The 23,493-nt window shown below is 39.7% G+C and overlaps 1 protein-coding gene across 6 annotated transcripts in view; it reads left to right on the forward strand.

The window, feature by feature from the left end:
• Positions 1–23,493, forward strand: part of SPATS2L (spermatogenesis associated serine rich 2 like) — a 157,982-nt gene that overhangs the window by 53,499 nt on the left and 80,990 nt on the right. For all 6 annotated transcript variants that reach the window (XM_076005780.1, XM_012739084.2, XM_020288284.2 and 3 more), the window contains exon 3: positions 22,065–22,125. In XM_076005780.1, the coding sequence (XP_075861895.1) occupies positions 22,087–22,125 (39 nt within the window). In that variant the 5' untranslated portion in view covers positions 22,065–22,086. The remainder of the gene's footprint in view (positions 1–22,064; positions 22,126–23,493) is intronic.

Genomic DNA, 23,493 nt, shown 5'->3' on the forward strand with positions numbered 1-23,493 from the left:
ACTGTTCTTCTAGCTAGTACTTGGCACAAGTCTGTGTATTCAGGAGATGCCCCACAAAATTTCCTTGAATGCATAAGAGTGGAAGACCTATGTTCAAGTCCTTGGCCTGCCACTTTCTAATTGTGTTAGTTTTAACAAGTTCCTTTAGGGCTTAGTTTCCTCATTTATAAAAAGAAATTGTGTTAAGGTGATAGGAAGTTCTTTTCAAACATGAACATACTGGAATTTTCTAGTGCAGCTCATTTGCTATCCAAGAACCAAAATTCAACAACGATTTTTGCAAGTGATACGTTGGGAGCATTGCCAATTTCTTGGGTGTGGATTAATTATTTTACTCTATCCACTTACATACATTAATGATCAACAGATTCGTACCTATTTTTGTGTTGATATTTCTGTCCTTGACCCTAGAGTTTGTTCACTTACAGGATACCCACTTCATTTAGACTGATCAGTACATTCAAAAGGAGACTTTTGAGACTTAGATAATAATAAATTCTGTTTATGTCTACTTTTTGCATTCTTATATTCATCTGTTTTTACCTAGAGGGAGTTAATGAAATCTTTTGTTGTACTAAGAATTTCAAGTGAAGATGATTAGATAAACTATTATATGAGAACAGCAGTATCAAATAAGAAAAAACAATCTACAAACATTGCTGATTATTCATAAACTTGAGTTGGTAATAGGCATTATACCATATATTAACTGTGTGAAATATCTCATATGAAAATAAAAGGAAAAAGCAAACTATTAACATGCCAGCCATAAGAGTGTGAAATGTCAATTGTAAATAATTACAATAGCTCACATATGATGGCTGCTCATTTAATTCCATGATGGGGGGATCCATGTGACACTACAGGATTGTATTTGATGGTTATGCATTTTGAAGTTTGCTGCCTTCTACATCCCTAAAGCTTATTATACCATAGGAATCAAAATCTTACCATGTTTTAGGTACTCCTTGCTAGTAAATTAAACACATTTAAATATTTCATTAATATGTAGTTTATTACACTGAAGTAGTAATTTACTAAGAGTTTCTATAGGTACAATTAATTTTTCCTAAAATTTGCTCAACATTTTCTGGCAGCCATCTCTAATTGAAGACTCGAAAATAGACTAAACATTTTTCAAAAATTACTTCTTAACCTTACTGCAAAGTCTTAATGTTATTGAAAAGATATTCCTGATAGGATAAAACATCAGTATTCTAAGTAAACTCACTGCAAATAAAATTTAGTCTGTATTTAATGAAACATTTTCTTGCCCAGTGCAGAATTTCTTTTATCTTTAGGTAAAAACTGTGTTTAGCCTATTAGCTTATAGGCTAATTAGCATTAAGTTGGGGTCCTCCCTCCTTACTTTCTTTCCATTACTTTCATGCCTTATTGCTTATTTAGCAATCCATGATGATCTCTGACCTGCTGATGCAGCAAAGCCCACTTCCAGGTCAGCTGGCCATGACCTCGAGTGTGGACAGAACACAGTCTTTCAGCAACACACCAGGAAAACAGCAACGACAAATGGATGTGGATGTGTTGTTTCTCTGCAGACAAGTCATTCTGAGCTCAAAATCACGGTCAATGAAAATCATTTGATGATTCAAATTCTTGGTACAAAATCCTTGATGAAAATCTATACCTTTCAAGATAATAAGAGTTTATCTTTATTTTGTATTGAAAATAAATTGTAGTGGTTTGTTTTGGTTATAGATGCATTTGCTTATAGATGACTTAAATGACATTGTAAAGAGTAGATTAAAGAAATTAAGAAGGTAATGCCCGTATTTACATGTCCTAGTATTGAATGTAAATTCAAATTTTTATGCTACATGTGGGTGATATGGATATGTAAATGAAAGTTCAAATCCTAAACGTTACTGGTCATGTTGATGATCAACTGAATAATATTATAAATTTGGCTATATTCTTTAAAAATGTTATTTATCTGCATATTCAGATTTAGGATTCTTTTTTCTTTTCTTTTTTTTTTTTGAGACAGAGTCTCGCTTTGTTGCCTAGGCTAGAGTGAGTGCTGTGCCATGGCGTCAGCCTAGCTCACAACAACCTCAAACTCCTGGGCTCCAGCAATCCTCCTGCCTCAGCCTCCTGAGTAGATGGGACTACAGGCATGCGCCACCATGCCCGGCTGATTTTTTTTTTTTTTTTTTTTTTGAGACAGAGTCTCACTTTGTTGTCCAGGCTAGAGTGAGTGCCGTGGCGTCAGCCTAGCTCACAGCAACCTCAATCTCCTGGGCTTGAGTGATCCTTCTGCCTCAGCCTCCCGAGTAGCTGGGACTACAGGCATGCGCCACCATGCCCGGCTAATTTTTTTATATATATATCAGTTGGCCAATTAATTTCTTTCTATTTATAGTAGAGACGGGGTCTCGCTCTTGCTCAGGCTGGTTTTGAACTCCTGACCTTGAGCAATCCGCCCGCCTCGGCCTCCCAAGAGCTAGGATTACAGGCGTGAGCCACAGCGCCCGGCCTTGATTTTTTTAATATATATTAGTTGGCCAATTAATTTCTTTCTATTTATAGTAGAGACGGGGTGTCACTCTTGCTCAGGCTGGTTTCGAACTCCTGACCTCGAGCAATCTGCCCGCCTCGGCCTCCCAGAGCGCTAGGATTACAGGAGTGAGCCACCGCTCTCGGCCACATTTAGGATTCTTAATTGGTGGGTGGTAAGGGATGTAGTTTATAAACAATATAGTATTTTGTCTCATAGTCCTGATTTTTAAATTACTATACTTAACTTGATATTTAAAATAGCATTGTAAGAAAATAAAAAACTTTTTATTACCAAAAAGTTGAGAAACCTAGTTTTAACTAATGTACCCTAAAAAAAGGTTGGAAAATGGCAGGTTTTGTAACAGAGCAGGAACAGAAGGAAAATTAGCTTTTTCCCTGGAATGGTGAAGTGGGTTGTTCCCAGGGAGCAGGAATCCAGAACATCTAGGGGAGGCAGAGGTATGAGAATCCAAAACCCCAAGAGAGGACACATACTTGCGAAAATTAAAAAGAAGAAAAAATGCAGTGCCAAGAATAGTTCCTGGCAAATAGTAGACACTCAATAAACAGTGTGGTTGAATAAATGAACTGGGCCACTCAGCCATATAGTAAGCACTGGTGTAATTTACTTCTGATAGAGTGTACAGAAATGGCACAGAGGTAGTAAGTAGGAGTGTTGAGAGACTTAAGCTATTTATCTGCTAGATAGAAGTAGAAAGAACCTTTATCCATTTATTTAGTAAATATATACTGAGTGTCTGCTAGGTGCCAGGCATATGGAAGATTGTGACCATGTCATTTTAGCTTTTGTGATAACCAAGGAGCAGGTGACAAATATAGCAGATATGTATTACAGCCTTTAGGAGGGAAATTCCCAATGTGTCAGAAAAGGAGGAGCTATGATTCTATAGCCTGATACTCTGAAAGAGAAGATAACTAAAGAGATGAGAAACCCAACCCCTAAGTTCCTATTAGGGCCCTTTCTATATACTCCCAAAGCTCCTCAGACCACCCTCACAAAGCCAGTATTGTGCTGCATCATAGTTGCCTTTGTTCTCATCTGTGTTTCTTGTGAAGCTTTAAGCTTCAAGAGGGCAGGCAGCATGTATCATGTTTATTTTTGTGTCCCCAGCAAATGCAACAGCATCTGGCACATAGCTGGTACACAATAAATTTTATATATAAAATATATATATGTATAAATATATAATATATATAAATATATTTTATATATATAAATATATTTTATATAAATATATATATTTTATATATAAATATATATATTATTTTATTTAATTAATATATAAATATATTTTATATATTTCCTACCTGATAAGGATAGCACAAAATATATTATATATATGATATGTATATATATTTTATATATCATATATACTATATATATAAAACTAAAGAATCAATAATGAAATTCTGATAATATAGTCGTGAATATTTTTCCAAATTACAAGATAACACACACATTCTCTCACACACATATGCGCAGGCATGTGCACGTACACTCCAAGTCTAACACCCCATGATTCTTTGAATGATTAGAATTACAAGTTTGGTAGTTCTAAAAACTGAGGAAGAGAGATGGCTGTGGCTGCAAAGGGCATGCTCAAATTAACACAAAATATAAAAGACCATTTAAAAAAGGATACAAGGAGAGGCAAAAACCAAGAATAAATACCAAAGAGGGAGAGATAATCCCACTGGATAGTATCAGGAAGCCTGGAGTCAAGGGTAAGCTGAAGTATGTAAAAAATTATAAAAACAACAAAAGAGACTTAATAAAACTGGCAAGGAACAATTCTATAGAAAATAAAGGTGACAAAATAAGCCAGATATGGAAAACTGAAACCCTTGTGATGTCAAGTGAGTTTTATCCATTTTTTATATTGATATAGTTATAATTTTTGTCAAGACTAGAATACTATTTTATCTTATTTTTTAATTATAGAAATTTATTTTACTTTTGTAAAGAAAAGAACAAGAAAGAGATAATACCTCTGATGAGGAAACAAAGGATTATTCATCTCTTCTTACTCTTGGCTTTTAATCAAGGATACTGATTTCCCACCTGGCGAGGGTAGCACAAACTGTGAATGAGAGGGATGAGTTCCCAGCAGGGTAATATTGTATCCTGAGTCCCTCGGCGTGGATTGGGGTCTCCTGGCCCAGATTGCGTCTGCAGGCCTCACACACCTGTGACTGTCTCACTTGGGAGAATTTCAGTCACTGGAGAAAGCCCTAAAGCCTGGAGATTGGCAAAAAGAGAAAATATAAAATTCCAGCAAAATTCTAGAATTTATTCTGAAAACAAAGAATACTCAGGAAAGGAAATGATAATCATTAGGCTCCAAGAAGTCAAGCAGAATTAAGTGATTTTCCTGTTCAACAAAATAAATGGAATGCGAAGTGAAGAAATGTGGTAGATATGGGGGATATGAATTTCATCAAGGCAGTTTCACAATATCTCAGGATTTCATTGTGGGTATAATGGAGAACTAAAAACTGAGTAACAGAATAGTTAGATGGATTCCAACCAGGTTTGTGTAACCAAACCCAAAGAGTGCTAAAGAATGGGCCAATGTGATTGCAGAGGGTGACTTATATTGACACCTACTTCTGTTCTATTCAAGATTTATCTTTATCAATGACATGAATGATGATGAGTTTGATGCAAACAGTAGAAATAAATGACATTTATTGAATTTGTATGCATCAAACACTGTTACCCTGTTATATTCTATATGTATTAGTTTATTTAATCTTCACAACAGTTCGATGCAGTTGATACTCTTTTATCCCTACTTTATAAATGAGTGCATTGCAGCACAGACAATTTAATTACCTCAAGGTCACATAATTCCTAGTGGCAGAGCTGAGATTCAAGCCCAGACTGTCTACTTAATGGCACAAGTGACGTAAATGATATCCTTTAATTTGTGAATGACCAAAGTGAAATGGACAACTAGAGTGGAAAGTTACAGATTTGGTACCCAAAAGAACCCTAACAGACTTGAAATATCAGCTGAATTAGTAAGACAACATTTATTTGAGCCAAATATAAACTCATGCACTTGAGTTTAAAAAAAAATTAACTACAAAAGTAAAGAAATGGGACTCAGTGATGAATCATATGAGGAAGTCTTGGGGGTTTTAATTGGCTATTGGCGCATTATGACCAATGTATAGTGTGATGTGATTATCAACTAAATGCAATCTTAGGCTGCATTTAAAAAAGAATAAAGCCATAGAATGAAAATATATGTATATAGATAGATAATAGATAGACATCTCAGGTTGAGAAGACACATCAGGAATGAGTACACTCTCAAAAATAAAGTTCTCAAGGTTTGACAAGACAAAATGTCTTATCCACAAATTAATTTAGGGATTTATAAAGTCCTTTCCAACTCTAACATCCTTCCATTCTATGAATAATTCTGTACTAGAACAGAGAAAGCATACTTAAGATGAATCTGAGAGTTTCGGAAGAGCAGTCAGACTGAAGGAATGTCTGAAGGCAGAACTAGCACATCCATGGGAAGTTGCAGGAAGGCAGCTGACTCCATTTCAGCTGGGATTTATCACAAGTGGTCCTGTGTGGAAGCAGCTCTCTTAGGAGGCACAGGGAATTCTCACTGTGGAATTTGTGTGGGCAGAGGCTACATGGCCACTTAATGAGGACGTTGGTGGGGGGATTCACTGATATTAATAGTTCAGGAAGAAGGGGGACCTCTTGGTGACTTGTAACCCCAGGATTCCAGAGGAGTAAACATTACTAGATGCTGGTGCAGCTTCGGTGTTGAAGCTGTACCAATTTACAGGACTGTGGATAAGTTAGGACCAGGAAATGCTTTGTATGGGAGTTGTTGGATTGAGTTACAGACCAAACCAAACACAAAAATCTGTTAGACAGAAGGTGTTTATGCCTTCCTGGCGACAGCTTCTTTAGATTTTGCTTCACATGGTAAGTCACACATTGTTTTCTAACAGAGCCATATATTGGAGGCATTTCTGGCCCCACCTACAGCAACGTAGGCACTTTCCATGACCATCTCAGACTCCTGGGCACCGAAAGCCCAAAGGGAATGATTGGCTTCTGGAAGCCTGCCTCGGGCACATCAGCTGGCCTTGACATGGTTTCAGTTTTTGTTTCAAGCTTTCAGACAACACATGACTAAGACAGAATGAGACCACCCTAGATGCCTCATGGGAAACTTAGGGGAAAGACTGAGAGAAGACTACAGAAATGAAATTGTCTCCACTTATGGAATTCTGGAGTTACAAGGCAGAGGTCCCCCATCTTCCTGAACCGGAAGTGAATCCCCTCTCCAGCATCCCTGTCAAGTGGCCATCCAGCCTCTGCTTGAATGAGTTCTGTGGTGGGAGACTCACTACCTCTCAAGACAGCTTCTCCTGCCCTTTAAAGATACCAGATGTAACAGAAAGAAAGGGAAGGGAACATAAGGATATAGCACGTTAAGGAGGGGGGGAGGAAGAACATGGAAAATGGTCTGGGAAAGGGTATTCCGCGGTGATTTGTCCTCACTAAGAAGTATGGAACAAAATTTAAGGCACTGAGAAAACATTGTTTTTCCCATTGATAATTTTCCTTCCCCTTTTGGCTCTTTTTTCCCAAGCCAGCTTTACTTTTATGATTCTGGATCTTATAAATACTAAGATGTCTCAGCTGGAATGAACCTGTGAGGTAATTTTCATACTACATATTGCCTTTATTTGCATGGAACGGAAACAGTGGCACCAGCTTGGGAGTCAGTTTGAGAGGTCTCAGGCTCAGCCTTGCTCTTGGCAGGCTCTGGGACCTTATCTTTAACATATAAGCCTTAGTTTCCTCATCTATAACGTGGAGATACTAATACCTACCTTGCAGGAGCATTGTGAGTACTCAGCGAAATAGAGAGAGATAATCATCCCGTGCGGTGCCTTGGGGGTTGGGGGGGTTGGTTTGGTTTGTTCACTGTTGTATCCCAAGCACGTAGGACAGTGCCAGGCACAGGTGCTCAGTGTTTGCTCAATGAATACTGAATGGATGAATGAATGAACGTGGTCAGTAAATGACAGCTATTGCTAAAGGCGTGGCGGAGCTCTCAGACATGAGAGCCTTTATAAAGCAAAAGACTGATTATTCAGAGGTTTGAAGAAGGAGAATGCTTTGTCATAGCTAAATCAATTTTTAACCATCATGCAGCATGACTTTCAGATCCTTCAAAAACCAACTAATACTGTGACTGTTATGTAGTCTTTGTATTCTTTCCTCAGTCCCTACCCCTTCTCCATGAGGCATCTAGAGTGGTCTCATTCTGTCTGGTCATGCATTGTTTGAAAGCTTGAAATGAAAAATGCAACCAAGTTAAGTCTGGCGGGTAGCCATTCAGAAACATAGATTAATTTTCTAAGACAGTTTCCCTCTCTTATACTTCCTCATGTTTTTAAGAGAAGCATTTAGTAAAACAAACAAATGTCTTTTAGTGTCTGGTTATCTCTTTCTCAAGATAGAGTTTGGTAAATTACATTACATTAGCTGTTGGTCATCTCCCAGGATGTAAAACCAGGTAAAAATAAAACCAAATGAAATCTTAAATATAACTTATGAGTTGCTTTCCTAGAGCTAAGTGGAACTCAGCTATATAGCTTTTATTTGTTTTGGAGCCCTTTAATATTTTTCACATTAAAGTGTATGGTTTTGCAAAGCTAAAAGAACAAAAAGTCAAGTTGCATCAAATAGAAATTATTATTTTTTTAAAAAAAGATCCCATTTTCCATTCGGCGTTTTAAGAATAATGGATTCAGAACTGTGTAACCACAAACGACAATGGGGTGGGAGAGAGAGTTGGGGTAGGATGGGATGAGAAGGACGTCTCCAGTTTGCTAAAGAGAAACAAAACAAGGGTGTTACCAGTTGCTGCATTATGAGCAGGACAAGCGTATAATTGAAACCACACCATAGAACACCTTCTCGCATGCTGCCTTCTGATGTCATCTAATTGGTTACTGCCTGCTAATCTTATCTCCCTGCAGGAGCCAATCTTAAAATACTGCGTTATAATTAACTAAACATATTGCATCTAGCAGAGATGCATAGTGGACCCCCAGTAAATATTTATTAATTGGTTTCTGTGCACTGAGCAGGTGGGTTTTCTCTCAGGCTTCACACATGACTCACTTGTTTTTCTGCCAGAGAGGTTTTACCTTTGCTCTTCCTCTTACCAGAAATGCCATTCCCATCTTTGAAAGTGCTGCATCAAAGCAGTGCAAAAGAGCCCCTCCCCTCTGAAGTCCTTTCTGATTAAACTCTCCTAAACTAAAGCCATCTCACTCCTCCAGAAACCACTTTGTGCACACGCTGGTCTTCATTTCAGAATGATTTGTTTAATATTTGGTTACGTTCTTATTTCTCTTGGTTCTGACACCCCATTCCCCACAACATACACCCCCCAAGAATAGGCATTGAGTCTTAGTTCTCATAGGCACATACGCAGGGACACCCTCTATCACATGCAGCATCCGGCCCATGGGGAGCACACTCAAAGGATAGTTGTTCCATAGTTGGATAATGAAATTGATAACATTATTTAAAAAAACACACAGACAACCCTGATTGCTTGTCTCTGTCAGTCTGCCAAGAATGGTATACATGGAATAAAGACTATGAGAGATGGACCTGTTTCATCAAACAGGTGATCGAAACCTAATACATTTACACCTCAAAATTGCTGTAAGGTAGATTAGATGAATAAAAAAGTCTTCCAAAGGAAAATAATATATGGTATTATGTTTAGTTGAGAGGCCTGTACAATATTTGAGCTACAGAACAAAAGCCAGTTTTGATTCATTCAATCTTCATAAAAATGATTTGGAAGAGATTAAAGTATATATTGCTAAGGCTTATAGGCCATCATAAGCATCTGGAACTTTATGAACTTCCCCCAAGGTGAGTTTTCCATAGGGCAGGCCGGAGCTCAGTGCGAAGTAGACAGGCCTCTTCTGCTGGGGACTAACAGGGTGGATGAGGCAGGCCATAAGAAGGGCTCATAAAGTTCATATGGGTGCCAACAGCAATAAACGTCCATACCTATGCTAAAGCAACATGGGTATATATTGGTGAGGTTAGCGAGTGTGTGTTTAGTACTGGGTGAAAAGGAATTACTTTTTGTTGTCTCATACTCCATAGAAAAAATAAATTTCAGTCTTTCTTTTGGGACATTAGTGTAGGCTTTGATAGAGAGGAACTAGAGGACTAGTCTGGTGACTTGGTTATCCTGAGTAGAAGGCTCTGCAGTAAGAAGAGATAAAGTAAGTAGAGGATGTTGGGGAAGTTACCTGGTTAGAGAGATGAGATACGTGGGGTCCGATAAGGAAAGTGTGGAGGGCTTTGGTGCTCATGATTAGACCTTGACTCTGATAATGACTAAAAGACATTGCAGGTTGGAGATGGGGTGGGGAGGAGAGTAGGGAATGGGCTGGAGGGTGTGTGAAGTGATGTGGCTAGAACAGTGTTTGACAATGCTGGTTTTAAGGGTGTCATTTAAAGTGTTAACTTGGTACTAGTGGTTAAAAACTGGGAAATAAGTGATTATGAATTCATTGCAACCAAGAAAGGAAGATTAAATGAGAGGACATTTATTCCTCTTTTCCCACATGTCTTTATTGCACACTCAGCTTGTCAAAGGCATTGTACTTGGGACTCTGGAAAAGAGACAGACACAGTGGAATTTATCAGAAGCAGGCTTTTTAAAAGGAAAGAATTCTTTATGTAATTTATTAAATCTATTAAAGTCTTGTATAATTGAAGTACTTTAAAAGTATTTATTAATTTTCCCATTACAGCATATTTCAGGTGACAAATTTTTATTTTTTATTCCAGTTAGAAATTGAAAGAAAAATGACTAAGATAGTAAATATGACCTCTAGAATTTTGAGCATATCGTAAAGTGATCAAAATGAGTTTTTATTATCTGTCACTGCACAAGAATAAACTAAAGGGCATGAAAATCATAATAATTCTCTCTTTTATCCATCTTGATACAATTACCTGAAAGTCAAAATGTGTGGAAGGAGGTTTAGTGATTTTTAGATTGTTCCCTAATTAGCTCAAAGACTTTATTTGAACTTTGTTCTTTTTATGGTATAACTGTTTACTGTCCTCCTCGAAGATAAGTACTTTAGCTGTGAATTTTGTCATGAAAACATTAAGCACATCTGATAGCCACAAGGCAGGAAACTGACCTAGCGTGGGTTTCCCATCCACTCTGCAGGGAAGAGGCAGCACAGCAGTGGATTTGCTTCTGTAAGTGCTGCAGTTTTAAGGTCATGGAAAACAAATGACCCCGTGGACACAGACAGAGCCCGGAGAGTTCATACGCCCTTAGCAGTGTTGCAGTCAGGCCCGAGCCTTGGGCCACCATCCCCTCCTTCTGGAGTCACCCTAGCTCTCCCATCAGGTGGCAGCGTCAGCAGGGGTGAGGAGGAAAAGGTGTAGCCAGGTGAGGGGACTTTGTGGTCAGAAGGTCAGGTTTCATGAGCCAGCTCCATGACTAGCTCAATGCATGACCATAACCTCGCAAGCCTTAGATTCTCACCTGTAAAATGAGCACAGTGGGAAAGCACCACATAGGCTATAGTGGAATCTATTTATATCCTTTTATAGCACTTGCTGTGTGCCAGGCACTGTTGTAATCACTTTATAAATGTGAACTCATTTCATTCTCCATATCACCCTACAAGGTAGTTACTATAATTATTCCCATTATACTGACAAGGAAACAGAGGCAGAGAGAGATCAGGTAACTTGCTCAAATCCCAAAACTAGTAAGAGGTGGAGCTGGGAGTCAGTCTTGCTAAGTTGTAATTACTTAATTTCTATAATAAGAACATAAGGAAGAATCTATATAGCAGACAATAGGCAGAGGTTTCCTCTTTGTGATTATTTAAGGACCCAAGACGCTGTGGTTGGTGACAGAGGCACCTGGCTATAGATGCCTCCACCATAGGGCCGGCGGGAGCAGCTTTCAAGGCTGACTTCCTGCGTGTGGTCAGCAGATGGGCTCTGATGGTGGGGACCCAGCGAGGCCTGATCCTAAAGAGAAATAAGCCTTTCTAAGAACCCAGAGAATGTATGGGCTTGTGTTCTACAAATCAAACCAGCAAACAGATAGCATGTAAAAGACTAACTGGCATGTAGGTAGAACAGGCCCAACAGGAAGAAACCCTCCTCTGCTCTGCCCCAGATGCTGTCCCACCTCATGCTCCTCACACTGGCTTTTCGCTGGTAAAGACTGAACAAAGGCAACAGCTAGAATTTCATTCTTTGGGCAAGAGCACGACCCCCAGTAAAATGTATACCCCAGGACATGATTTGTACATTTTTTCATTTAGTGCAAAATTAGCTAACAGAAGCTTCAAGTCAGGTCTAGAACCAGGAAGTAGTTTTAGACCAGGGAGATGGCTTCAGGGTGCCGTGCTAGGAATGTTTGCTTATTGATTAATATGCCCGTACTGGCATCACGCCGAAGATTAGAAGCCCTCAGCAGACAGTCATACCCACAGGCTGACCTTTGGAATGATGACTGTGATCCCAGCCTGCACTGTCTCCCAGCCCCGGGGCAGTCAGTGTAAAGGTTGCAAGTTCAGTCTTAACAGCTCTGCCTTCCCGGGATAAGAAGAACGCAGAACAGGGCATTTGCTAACTGGGGACTGAAGGCAAGAACGCTGGGCAGTTTTTACAAACAGGGAGCAAGCAGTGTCTCAGAAGGTGAGTTCCTCTGTGCCTCAGGGGGCCAAGGCCACCTGCCCACTGCTGATTACTCAGCCACACCCAAGATCCTGCCACTACTCCGGGTTTCTGGCTCCGCCTGCGTCACTGTTGAGATGACTTACTGGTCGCAGTAAAAGCAAGTTGATAAAGGTGGCCAGTTGGGGAACAGAGCTTGTCTGCCCACTGAGAAAGCCGGTAGCTCCCGACTGTGCACAGAGAGCCCTGATTTGGAACACCAGGAAACCTTAAAAAGTGAGTTGAGGCTGCATTTGTTGGGAAGCCCGAGAAAGAACAGCAATGGGTGGGGAAGAGGAGGAGACCGGGGCTGCTGGAAGTCGAGGGGCTGCCTTAGCTCCCTGCTATTTCTTCCCCACCGAATGCAGTGCACTCAGCGCAGTGCATCATATACTACTTCTATTCAGCCAGTGCCAGTAACATTGCAGGGAACTAGGAAGAACCCGACTTTCTCTGCTACTTTGAGAAAATCATTAAATGCTTAGTAGGAGAGTGCTGATTTAGTGAGCTTGGAATATTGTGAGTTTATTGGAACGGAGGCTTTTGAATCCAGAATATGCTCTGAAGAGATGATGGGTTCCTTTACCAGGTGTTTATTCCATGACAAACGAGCCAGCTTCCCAGAGTTAGCTATAAACATACGGCTTTTGTTTGCCAGGTTTAGTTAGGGGTTCTCTTTTCCAGTCCAGAGTTATATTGCAGAACCACAATCCATATTTTCTTTGGAGATGAATATGCAGTGTTGTCCTTAAAAAGATGCTATAAAAAGTTTAAAAAGCATACAGCTCCAGCCCCGCCCCCGCTAACAGCAAGCCTCCCTGTAACACTGCCGTGTGCCTGCCTCTCTGGGATGAGACTTCCAAGCCGGGCAGACCACAGCCTCAGCATTGCTCTGCCCAGAATTTTGAGCCAGATTAATTCCAATCCAATTTCTTTAGTCCTCACTCTAATTTCCTTCCCCACCCCCTAGTCTGGCTCTTTTCTGTGTTTTTGTGTACATAGCTATCTCTGTTTTTGATCTGTAAGCTCCTTTGGGGCCAAGAGCTCTGAGTTAGGAGATCCAGGTTCAAATCTCAGCTGAGTCACATAACAGCCGTATGACTTGAGTAAGTGGCTTACCTCTCTGTGCTTCCATTTCTTTTCTCTATAAAATGGGGACAACAAGAACACAAGTATACATTCTGTAGGGCTATTCTGAGAATTAAATGAATTAATACTTGGAAAGTGCTTAGAGCAGTGCTGGGTATACAGTCAGAGCTCGTGAGTGTCAGCCAGTTTTCACCATTGCCAGAGTTCCCCACAGAGCCTGGTACATCGGCAGTGTTTAACGAATGTTTGTCAAGCAATAAGGAAAAGCATCTCTTTCTGCAGGAATTGCCCACAGCTAGTTGAAGAGAGAAGAGAAAGGAGAAGGGGGAAGGGAAAGCATGTTATTAATATATATTTTTTTAATATTCGTGGAGTTTGTGGTAGGGTACTTGGTGCTCCGGGGTGGAGTGTGAACAACTGTGCTTAATCTTTTGTCCAAAGCCTTCTGGGATTTGGGATTTGCTCAGTGGGCTGTGTGGCAGGGATGGGAAGCATACCAGTGCGATCTGCAGGCAGAGAGCCTATTAAGGCGTGCTTGGAGAGGGTGGCATTTATTCTTCTGCACCTCTTCTCTGCTTCACATAACTCGGACCACTTCACCTTTCCTGAGGCGTCTCTGAGGATGGGCATATTTTAAAGACTCGAGCTTACATCATCGCATCTTAAAAGAACTGAGCATAATTGAGTTGCTGATACAAGTGGGTACTTGCACCAGGTCCAGGTTGCCCTCATCTCTATGGAAACACATGTTTGCTTTAAAGCCCTGCAATCAGAAGCAGATCCTTTGTAGGAGCCAGCGTCGGGTCACGTTTAGAAAAAGGCATTTATTTATATTCTCAAGCCGTCAGAGACCTATGAAATGAAATAATTTCAAATTAAATAGAAAAACCATGGCGTAGATGAATGCTAATAAAGCCTGCCTTGCGTCCTCCTCCCCCTGTGCTTGCACTGCCTGAGATCTGCCGCATTTATTTTAGCTGTCCTTTGCTCTTCTGCGCCCATTTGCATTCTGCTGCCGTGGGGAGGTGGCTTGGCACTTTATGCAAAAATGGTTAATCTTCATTCATAAGCATTTGCCAGTACTAAAATGGAAAATTCAAAGCTGGGCCTGCCATGAAGTGTGCTTTGTGCTCCTCTCTGCCGTATCTGTGTACATGCGGCGTCTACAACGGTGAGCACAATGCAGGTGACTCTGCCTCCTGCACAGGCACCAGGGCCGTGGAGTGAAGATGTTCTCCGTAAAGGTCTGAAACTTGCATCAGCACGTCTTGCCCCAGATCTGCTCAAGTGATATTCTAAGTGATTGGAAGCTTTTATCTGCCTCTGAGAGCAGGCCTTTTCAAATAAGTATTGACTGTTAATGACCTGTTTAAATAAAACATTCAATTTTCTTTCTTTCCCCCCACAAAGAACTTAGTAGGCAGTGACATTTCTAAACCAAAGGCTAACCCTGCTTTTCAAAAGAGGCAGAGCCAGAGCTTTTAAATGTGAAATTTTTTTCTGACATTTGCCCTTAAAATGCTTTTTCAGTGAAGTTGTTCTAACAGTGGGTTGAATACATTGAAATGTCTTTGAATAAAAATGCAACCTTGAGGGTTTTTTTTCTCCTCAAAATTAAACAAAAAACAATCTAAGTATCTTCATATGAAATTCATATTTCAGTCACCACTCTCTGGTTCATTGTTGATGTGTCCTCATTCCTTATAATTAAAGCAACTTTCCTCTAAGGAACAAAACTGTGGGAATTAAACTACAGAAAAAAAGAGCAAAAGCACTTGGAATATGAGACCTCAGTAATTACAAGGCCAGATCAGGAACAGCAAAGGATCCAGGGAAAAGAATAAGGCACAAAACGGAAGAGAGAAGATTAGGCAATTGAAAAGTTAAGCAACAGAAAACCTAAATATTAAATTTAGACAAAGTCCCAATTTTATAGTAGTGCGAAAAGAAAAACTTTAGACAAATTATATTTAACAGTTGAATTGAGCAATGAACAATTTGTGAACAGGGAAGGATTGATAACATTTATGGACAGAAAAAGGAAAGTGACGTAAGGACAAGGAAAATGAAGTACAGAACCCGCTGAGGTGGTTACAGCCTGGCATTTGCCTTATTTGAAGAGTTGGCTGCCTGTGGTTGGCTGGAAGTCTGTGATTGGCACAAGAGTAGGTTACAGTCTGTTTAGACATCCAGTTAGGTTACAGTTCACTAGATTTCCCCAGTCTATTGACGTTAAATCATACCCTTCTTGTCCAATCATATTGCTACATGACTGTAGACATTAAACCTAAACATAAAAATAGATAATTTTCTCTATATGTTTGAGTCTTCATTCTAAAGACTGCCACATGCACATTAAATAAACATATAAGCCTTTTCTGAGGATACCTGCACACACATCCCACACACGAGATCAGTCCTGATCAGTCCCTCTGAGGCAGCCAAAAGAAAATGTCTTGGCATCTACATGATCATAGCATCGTCAAGGCCATACAAAAATCAGGTACATAGATGCTTTAATTAATTTATGATGAAGAAGCAGTTAAGCGTAGCCCTGGATGTCATGGAATCCCTGGGCAGCGTCGTAGCATAGAAGAAACAATCTATTGGCTGAGGGCCCACTTAATGCAGCTCTTTGCATCTCGCCTGAGGTAGGAAGCTGCAGGAAAACAGCCATTTCTTTATAGCAAGTGCATCCCTGCCCATTCCTGTGTGGGTTGAGTGGTTTTGCCCTGCATTTCGTATGCCCTGCATTTGTACAAGGCAGGCATCACAGGCCTGCCGGGCCTGAGAAGCAGGCAGGACGCTCGTCAGTGGTTCTTCTCCTTGCGGAGTTCTTACTCCCATATGGAGACAGTGGACTTGTTTGTGATGGTTCTGGGGTACAGTGGGCAGTGGACCCCATAGTCAGACTGCCTAGGTTTGAGTCCTGGCCCTGCTGGTTTGACTGTGAGGCCTTGAGTTAGTTACTAAATCTCTGTGCCTCAGTTACCACAAGTATAACATGGGGATAATCATAATTTCTACTCTTAGGATTGTGAGGGTAAAATGGAAAAAAGTCAAGCACCAAGCAGAGTGCCTGGTACATTTAAGTTCTCCATAAGTGTGCTAATTATTATTAATATGTTGGTGAAAAGACCATTCCTTAACAACATAATGTGTAGGACACTGCCCCCTCCCCACCCCCATTTATCTATCTAGATGGAGAATCTGTTTCTTGTGTGTGGTGATTGAGGTCAAGAAAGAGGCCACTTCTTTGTGTTCCCAGGAGGGGGCCCCAGTGGATCTGTGCCTCTGAATACCCTGCGGGAGCCTCCACCCCCAGAGTCTGATGCACTGTTGGGGACAGAGTATTTGCATTTCTAACAAGTTCCCAGGCTAAGCTGATGCTGCTCATCTGGGAACCACACTTAGAAACCGCTGTTGTAGGACAGCATTTTCCAGTGGAAATATGATATCAGCCACACATGCAGCTGTACATGTTCTCCACCAGTCACATTAAAAAAGTGAAAAGAAATGGATGAAATTAATTTTAATATTTTATTTAACCCACTCTATAAAATACTATTATTTCAACATGTAATTGATATAAAATGTTAATGAAACAGTTACATCCCTTTTTTCATCCTACGTCTTGGAAATGCAGGATGTATTTTACACTTCCAGCACACCTGGGGAGTTGCTTGCTGTTTTATGTCCCCACTCCCCACACCAACCGACATTGGGACCCAGAAATCTCTCTTTCCAGAGCTTCCCAGATGAGTCCCATGATCAACCGGAAAGTGAAGTCAATCCCAGTCTCCATCAAAGTGGTCATTTTCCGTCTCTTAGCCACACACCAGGACATTTGGCATTTATTTATTCTCCTTCCACTTATATTATGACCATTTATGAAATACTTTATTAACAGCCCCAAATATGCAGTGTGATTTTTATGTTTTTATAAATTGTGGGAAAATTTGGCATAAATGGCCTTGAATAAAATTATATAAAACATTATTTTAAATTTTATATATTTTCTCTGGTTTCTGAAATCTAATTCAGAAAAATCTAATTCAGCAAAGTGATGTAATACCTGAGAACAGGAAAGTAAATGTAAGAGCAGTAATAGATTTCAGAGAAACAAAAGTGAAACTTTATTACTGGCAATACAATAAAATATGAGGGAAAGTGGAGATAGAAAAGTCAGAAAGCAATTTGGCATTTCAATACACTATTACAACTTTCCATGTCTTATATGTGAAACATATGTATTGTTTAAGCTTGGAGTTAGGTAATAGGTCAGATTTGTGATACATATTAAACTTCATTAAATGGTATCAATTAGAAATGCCAGAGCAAATGTATTTGCCAGAATTTCTACTATTCAAGTTTATTTTTCATAAAAATATTTATCTTTGTTATAAGCTAATAGATTTTCTGACCAGTGTTAATGCACGTTCAGTAAGATCTTTGCTCAGTGGGTAGTTCAGTCTGATATAACTTTGTGCTTGAAGTGATTGGTGGTAACCATATTTGTGGTTTATTAATTTTATACTGGAGAAGTGTATAGATAATATATTAAAATGGTGAAATTCTTTTCTTTGTGATTGATGTCTTTCCCTAGTAAGTTTTAACCATTTCCCTGATACTTATTTTTTTCTAGGATATATGTAAAAATTAGATGCCATCTATGCATATTTGTAATGCTATTACTGAAATCTAAATTGTAATTTTTAGGAAAAAACGTTTTAAAACAGTGCCCAAGTTTTGAAATGTTGCACCAATATCAAGACCTATATTTCTAGGTATCTTAATTTTGTATTGATTAATTGATATGCAGAGAACATATATCCATGGATTTGAATAGTTAGCCATTAGTAATTGATCTGTTTCAAGAACAGTCTCAAGTGATAATAGGAATTACAAATCAGGTTCTTTCTCAAGAAGTCAGAGATCCCTGTACCTTTCTTGTAGATTTAAAATTATTGTGATCAACACACGTTAAGATTTGAGCATTCAGTCATGTGTAGCAGTAATATACTACCAAGCATGATGACCAAGTGAGACATGAAGGAATTAGGAGGTGTGTTTCCCCAAAACATCTATTACTTACTGTAGGGCCTAAAAAATCACAGCATTGGAGGCTTCTCGGGCTAACGTAGATGTCTGCCACTTGGAGGGTAAAGCTTCATGGTGCTGAACCCTGGGCCTGTCATGTGAGAGCAGGTGAAAATATATTGAAAAGTCCCTTAACTATCTTAAGTTAAACAATTAAGATTCAGATTAAGTTGAGGTGACTGGCAAGATACAGTTCATAGCAGAAAACAGAATTCCCCCAAAATAGGGGCCCAGCACAGTTTCGTTTTCATAGGGAGAAGGAGTCAGCTCAGGAAAGGTAATGAGCACGTGATACCCTGCAGGTGCAAGGAGCGCTTCTGAGTATTCTGGAGGGACTGTTGTCAATCAGAGGGTGCAGACACTCAGTGAGGACCTTTGGGGCCCACTAAAAGTCAACTGTTCCTCTTCCACAGTTTCCCTAGTGGATGTCCTTATCAGCAGAACCCAACTTGACTATCTAGCCACTTAAACTCATAATTCGTTAAGGCAAACCAAATTTATGATCTGTTTAGATTATAACCCTTTGAGTAGTTCCCATAACTGGAGCTATGGCCGCTTTCCCAATCCGTTTATTACACAACAGCCAGCAGAAAGAAAGCCATGATGTGGAGAGGGCACTGGACCCCACCTGGAAGGCGGGGCTGGAAGAGGAAGCCTTCCACATGCAAAAAACAATTAAGAATGTAAAATGGGGAAAGAACTGGTCCCTACAATTATTTTTATCTTATCTTCCATCTGAGAAACCTATAGTAGTCCCATCCTACTCTTTAGCCAGCATTTTTCTTCCACAAAAAAATAATGTTGTGCTTAATCTTACTGGTATCCATACCGAAGAAAAGTCTTTCCTTGAGTTAGACTTTGAAGTCAAAGAGAAAAGTAATTGCCAATGAGGTGTATGTGTGTTTGTGTGCACTTGTACATTTTGTCCTATGAATATAGCTTACTGTCCAGGGCCGCCACTTCCTCAGATCTCACAAATTTTCTTTCTTCAATGGAATTCCTCCCTGATTGCCCTGTGGATTATAACATTCAGCTTTAGAAAATGCTGCACACTCAAATCCTAGACATCAAAGCCTAAATACAAAAACAAAACAAATCCTTTCTCTCTTAGATTTCACACATCTTTAATGGCAAAATTACATGTGTCCAGAAGACTCAGCTGGTCTGGTCTAATGAAAGGCATTGTGGCTCACAGGTTCATACTGAAATGTTATAACTTCAGCTGCCACCATGCAATTGTTCATGGTTCCATAGGTATACTTCTCCCTTTATCTCTCTCTCATGCACACATCCATGCACTGTCACACACTGAAAAATCCTCTATATGCATTGTGTGTTTACATAATGCCAAAACTTTCATTTGAATAAGAAAATTAACCATCTGGAAGTCTTCAAATATCATGATTGTAGATCATCTTGCAGGCATTGTGATGACTGACCAAAGGTTTTACTTTTCATCCATGACTTACAAACAAAACACTGGTTATTTGTTCTGTTACCTCACGTACCATCTCTGTTCACTGTTAGAGATAATCAAAAAATAGTCCTGTCTTTTACTAGTAACTTTCAGGGGCAAGAATAAGTGAGAATAAAATTCAGGTGTTACTTTTCAGCCAATATTACTTACTTCCTCCTGTATGCGAAGTCAGAGGATATGGAATTTACCATTTGGAAGAAATAGGAGGTGTTTTCAATAGGATGGACACTTTGGCAGAGCATATGGGAAGAGCTGCCTTTCTGGGAGCAAGCACACAGGGTCTCTCCTTGCTGGAGTGCCCAAATGCACATGCCAGACCCAGTGTCACTTGGAAACTTCTAAAAATAAAGTCTTACTGTTTCTAATATTTGATAATATGTCTATGTGGATTCCTATTTGAATCAGTAATTTCAGTGGTAACAGAGCTGAGCTTTCATCCTAAAACCAGCTAAAGATAGTGGATCTGAATTTATGCTTTAAGACTTAGGTAGGTATAAAAGAAAATAGTGGGGAGATACCAGAGAATTTTTGCAAGTTATTCCTAACACGTATCACCTCTGGAGGTGGGGACTCTTTATAACAAAAGACAAAAAGAATATAAGATAATGTTTCAGTGGTTCTTGACTGACAAAAAGCATTCAACATGCAAATAGGTAGTATGTATTGATATCTTGGCCTGACAAGCTGCTAATTTCTGAAGCAATCTGCACATGCATTTAAGTCATTTATTCTCTATTTCAAAAAGATTGAAGCCATTAAAGACTTAGGATATGTCTTCCATAATAATGGTGAATGATTTTGACCAGATAAAGGAAAAGAAAACCCACAGCTCAATGTTATAAATACAGATCTTCTCAGAGTGGGCCACTTCACAAAGAGGATTGGACACCAAAGGCAGAAAACCTAGAGAGTTTAGGGAAACAGAAGGCTTTATTGGCAGTGTTTTACAAATGTCTTTAAAATTTTTAATGTTTAATTATTATGAGTACATAATCATATATCTTTATAGGGTACATGTGATGTATTGATACAAGCATACAATGCAAATTAATCAAATTAGGACAATTGGAGTGTCCATCACCTCAAGCACTTATCATTTCTTTGTGTTAGGAACATTCCAGTTCTACTCTTTTTTAGTTATTATAAAGTATGCCCTATCTGATTATCAATTATAGTTACTTTGTTGTGCTATCAAATATTGTTCATTTTTTCTAACTAACTAGATTTTTTTATCCATTAACGATCATACTTTATCCCCTTCCCCTTCCCTGCTACACTTTTTATGGGCAGTTTTAAGGGTCCATTTGAAACTGAAGATCATGAATTTATGGTATAATTAAAATTTATGATGAAGGTACATACATATTGATCTGGAAGGTTGTTTCTGATATGTTGGTAAATGAAAAAGCAAGCTTAAAAACTGTTACGTACTGGTGGAGAGTGAGGCAGAGGAGGTGGCGATTTTAGATAAGGGTGGTCAGGGAAGCCCTATCGGGGGACAGAGGACGTGGTACTCACGCTGAGATAAAGACTACAGGAAAGAAACAACCCTGCAAAGATCTGAAGTCAGAGCTTTCCAGATAGAGAGAAGAGTTACAAAAGTGTTTCTTATGTATAAACCTGGAACATTTCTCCTGTTTCTCTCTGTAGTGCTTGGTATTGTTATATACATGTAGGAGACACTCAATAAATGTTTGTTAAAGTACCTAGGTGCTGTGAGGATTACAATGAGTATGCTTAGTTAAAATAGGTACAGTTTCCCTCCTCTCACTGCTTTTGACCCCTTTCTTTTACATAAGAGGAAGAAACAAGGTTTGGGTACATTCCCATCTGTCTTTGTCATTTTTCATTTCAATATAGCGATGAATAAAAGATTTTACATTGTCTTGCAGAGTTATCATAATATGCTTTTAGAACATATCTAAGTCGAATGCTTAGCTTGAAAGTATTTTTATATTCTGAAATGGTATTTATGATTATGACTGAATGAAATTGTTTGCTACATCAGAAAAGAGCATAAACATAACATATCGAGAAATCAATTTTAAAACTTTAATCTTTTTTTCTCCTTTATAGGGCTTATTCCATTAGAAGCAAGATGGCTGAACTCAATACTCATGTGAATGTCAAGGAAAAGGTAAGATCAAGTTGTATGTTGGCTCACAGAAACTCTACACTGGGTAATATAGTCCTTGGTTGGTAAAAACTTACAATGGAAGAAAGGAAAATGGTTTGGGGAGATACATAGTAAGTTTGCCATAGTAGAAAACTGTGTAGCAGAAAGAATCATAAGTAGCATTTACTGAATGCATTTTAAGCATATTACATTCATTTTCTTATTTTCTCTTGACCACAACGCCATGCAGTAGATACTGTTGTTATTTCCATTTTACAGGGGTGGAAACTGAGAAACAGAGAAGTCAAGTAATTTGGCTAAGTTCATGTAGCTAGTAAGAAACAGAGCTGGGACTTGAGCCCAGCCAGTGTGCCATTCTGTATAGTTCGTACTCTTAACCACCCCGCTGGGTTGCATCTGAGAGCCAGGGCATTACATTACCTCTTCAGAAGTGGACTCTCTTGGGAATACTCAGTGTGTTCCCTGGTGGTTGTGCTGGGTATCCTGTAGAGTTTCTTTCAAACCTGAGAGTTTATGACTCTGAAAATCCCCCTTCCTCATCATTTGTTGGAGACAGACTGACGACCCTTCAAACCCCTCCCAAGTCTGAGACGCTTTCTCCACTTAGAGTCAGGATCCCTCACCTGCCACATGCGCCACTTTGTATTGTTAACTCTTAAGGATCATAAACCACAGACCAACCCAGTCATCTGGCCCCACAGGAACCGGGGTCCCCGGAGTGGTCTGCCTGTGGCTGTGCAGGCGAGAGGGAGAGCCAGCACCGTGCTGGCACCGCCTTCCGCAGGGCCACCCCCAGCTGCCACTGGACTGTGAACCATTTGAGGGCAAGAGCTTATCTTTCGTCTCGTTGTATCTCCCAGAAATACAGAGTGAAAGATGAGAGAAGTAACATTCATGGAGTCATTAGTATTTTTTTTCTTTTACTTAGCAAAGATATACTAGGCCCAACCACTATTCTAGATGCTGGGGATATGGCACTGAACTTGTAGATGAGGCTCCTGCTCTTGTGGAACTCACATTTTAGGGCAGAGAACAAACACTAGAATACAGAGATGAACACAATCATTTCAGCCAGTGGCAACTGCTATAGGGATAGCACAGCAGGGGGTGTGACAGAGAGGAGGCAAGGGAAGGTGCTGCTTTACATGGGTGGTCAGGGAAGCCCCCTGGAGGAGGTGGCATTCGGCTGAGATAAAGACCGCAGGAAAGAAACAGCCACAACTATGCAAAGATCCAAGGGCAGAGAATTCCAGACAGAGGGAAAAGCAAAAGCAGCTGCGTAATGTGGGCTAAGTTGAATGTGATTGAAGAGCAGGTGGTCAGGATGGCCAGAGTGTGCAGGCAGAGGGGATGATGATGGGAGTTGAG

This window comes from Microcebus murinus, chromosome 8 (genome assembly GCF_040939455.1).
Source record: "Microcebus murinus isolate Inina chromosome 8, M.murinus_Inina_mat1.0, whole genome shotgun sequence".
Taxonomy (NCBI): domain Eukaryota; kingdom Metazoa; phylum Chordata; class Mammalia; order Primates; family Cheirogaleidae; genus Microcebus; species Microcebus murinus.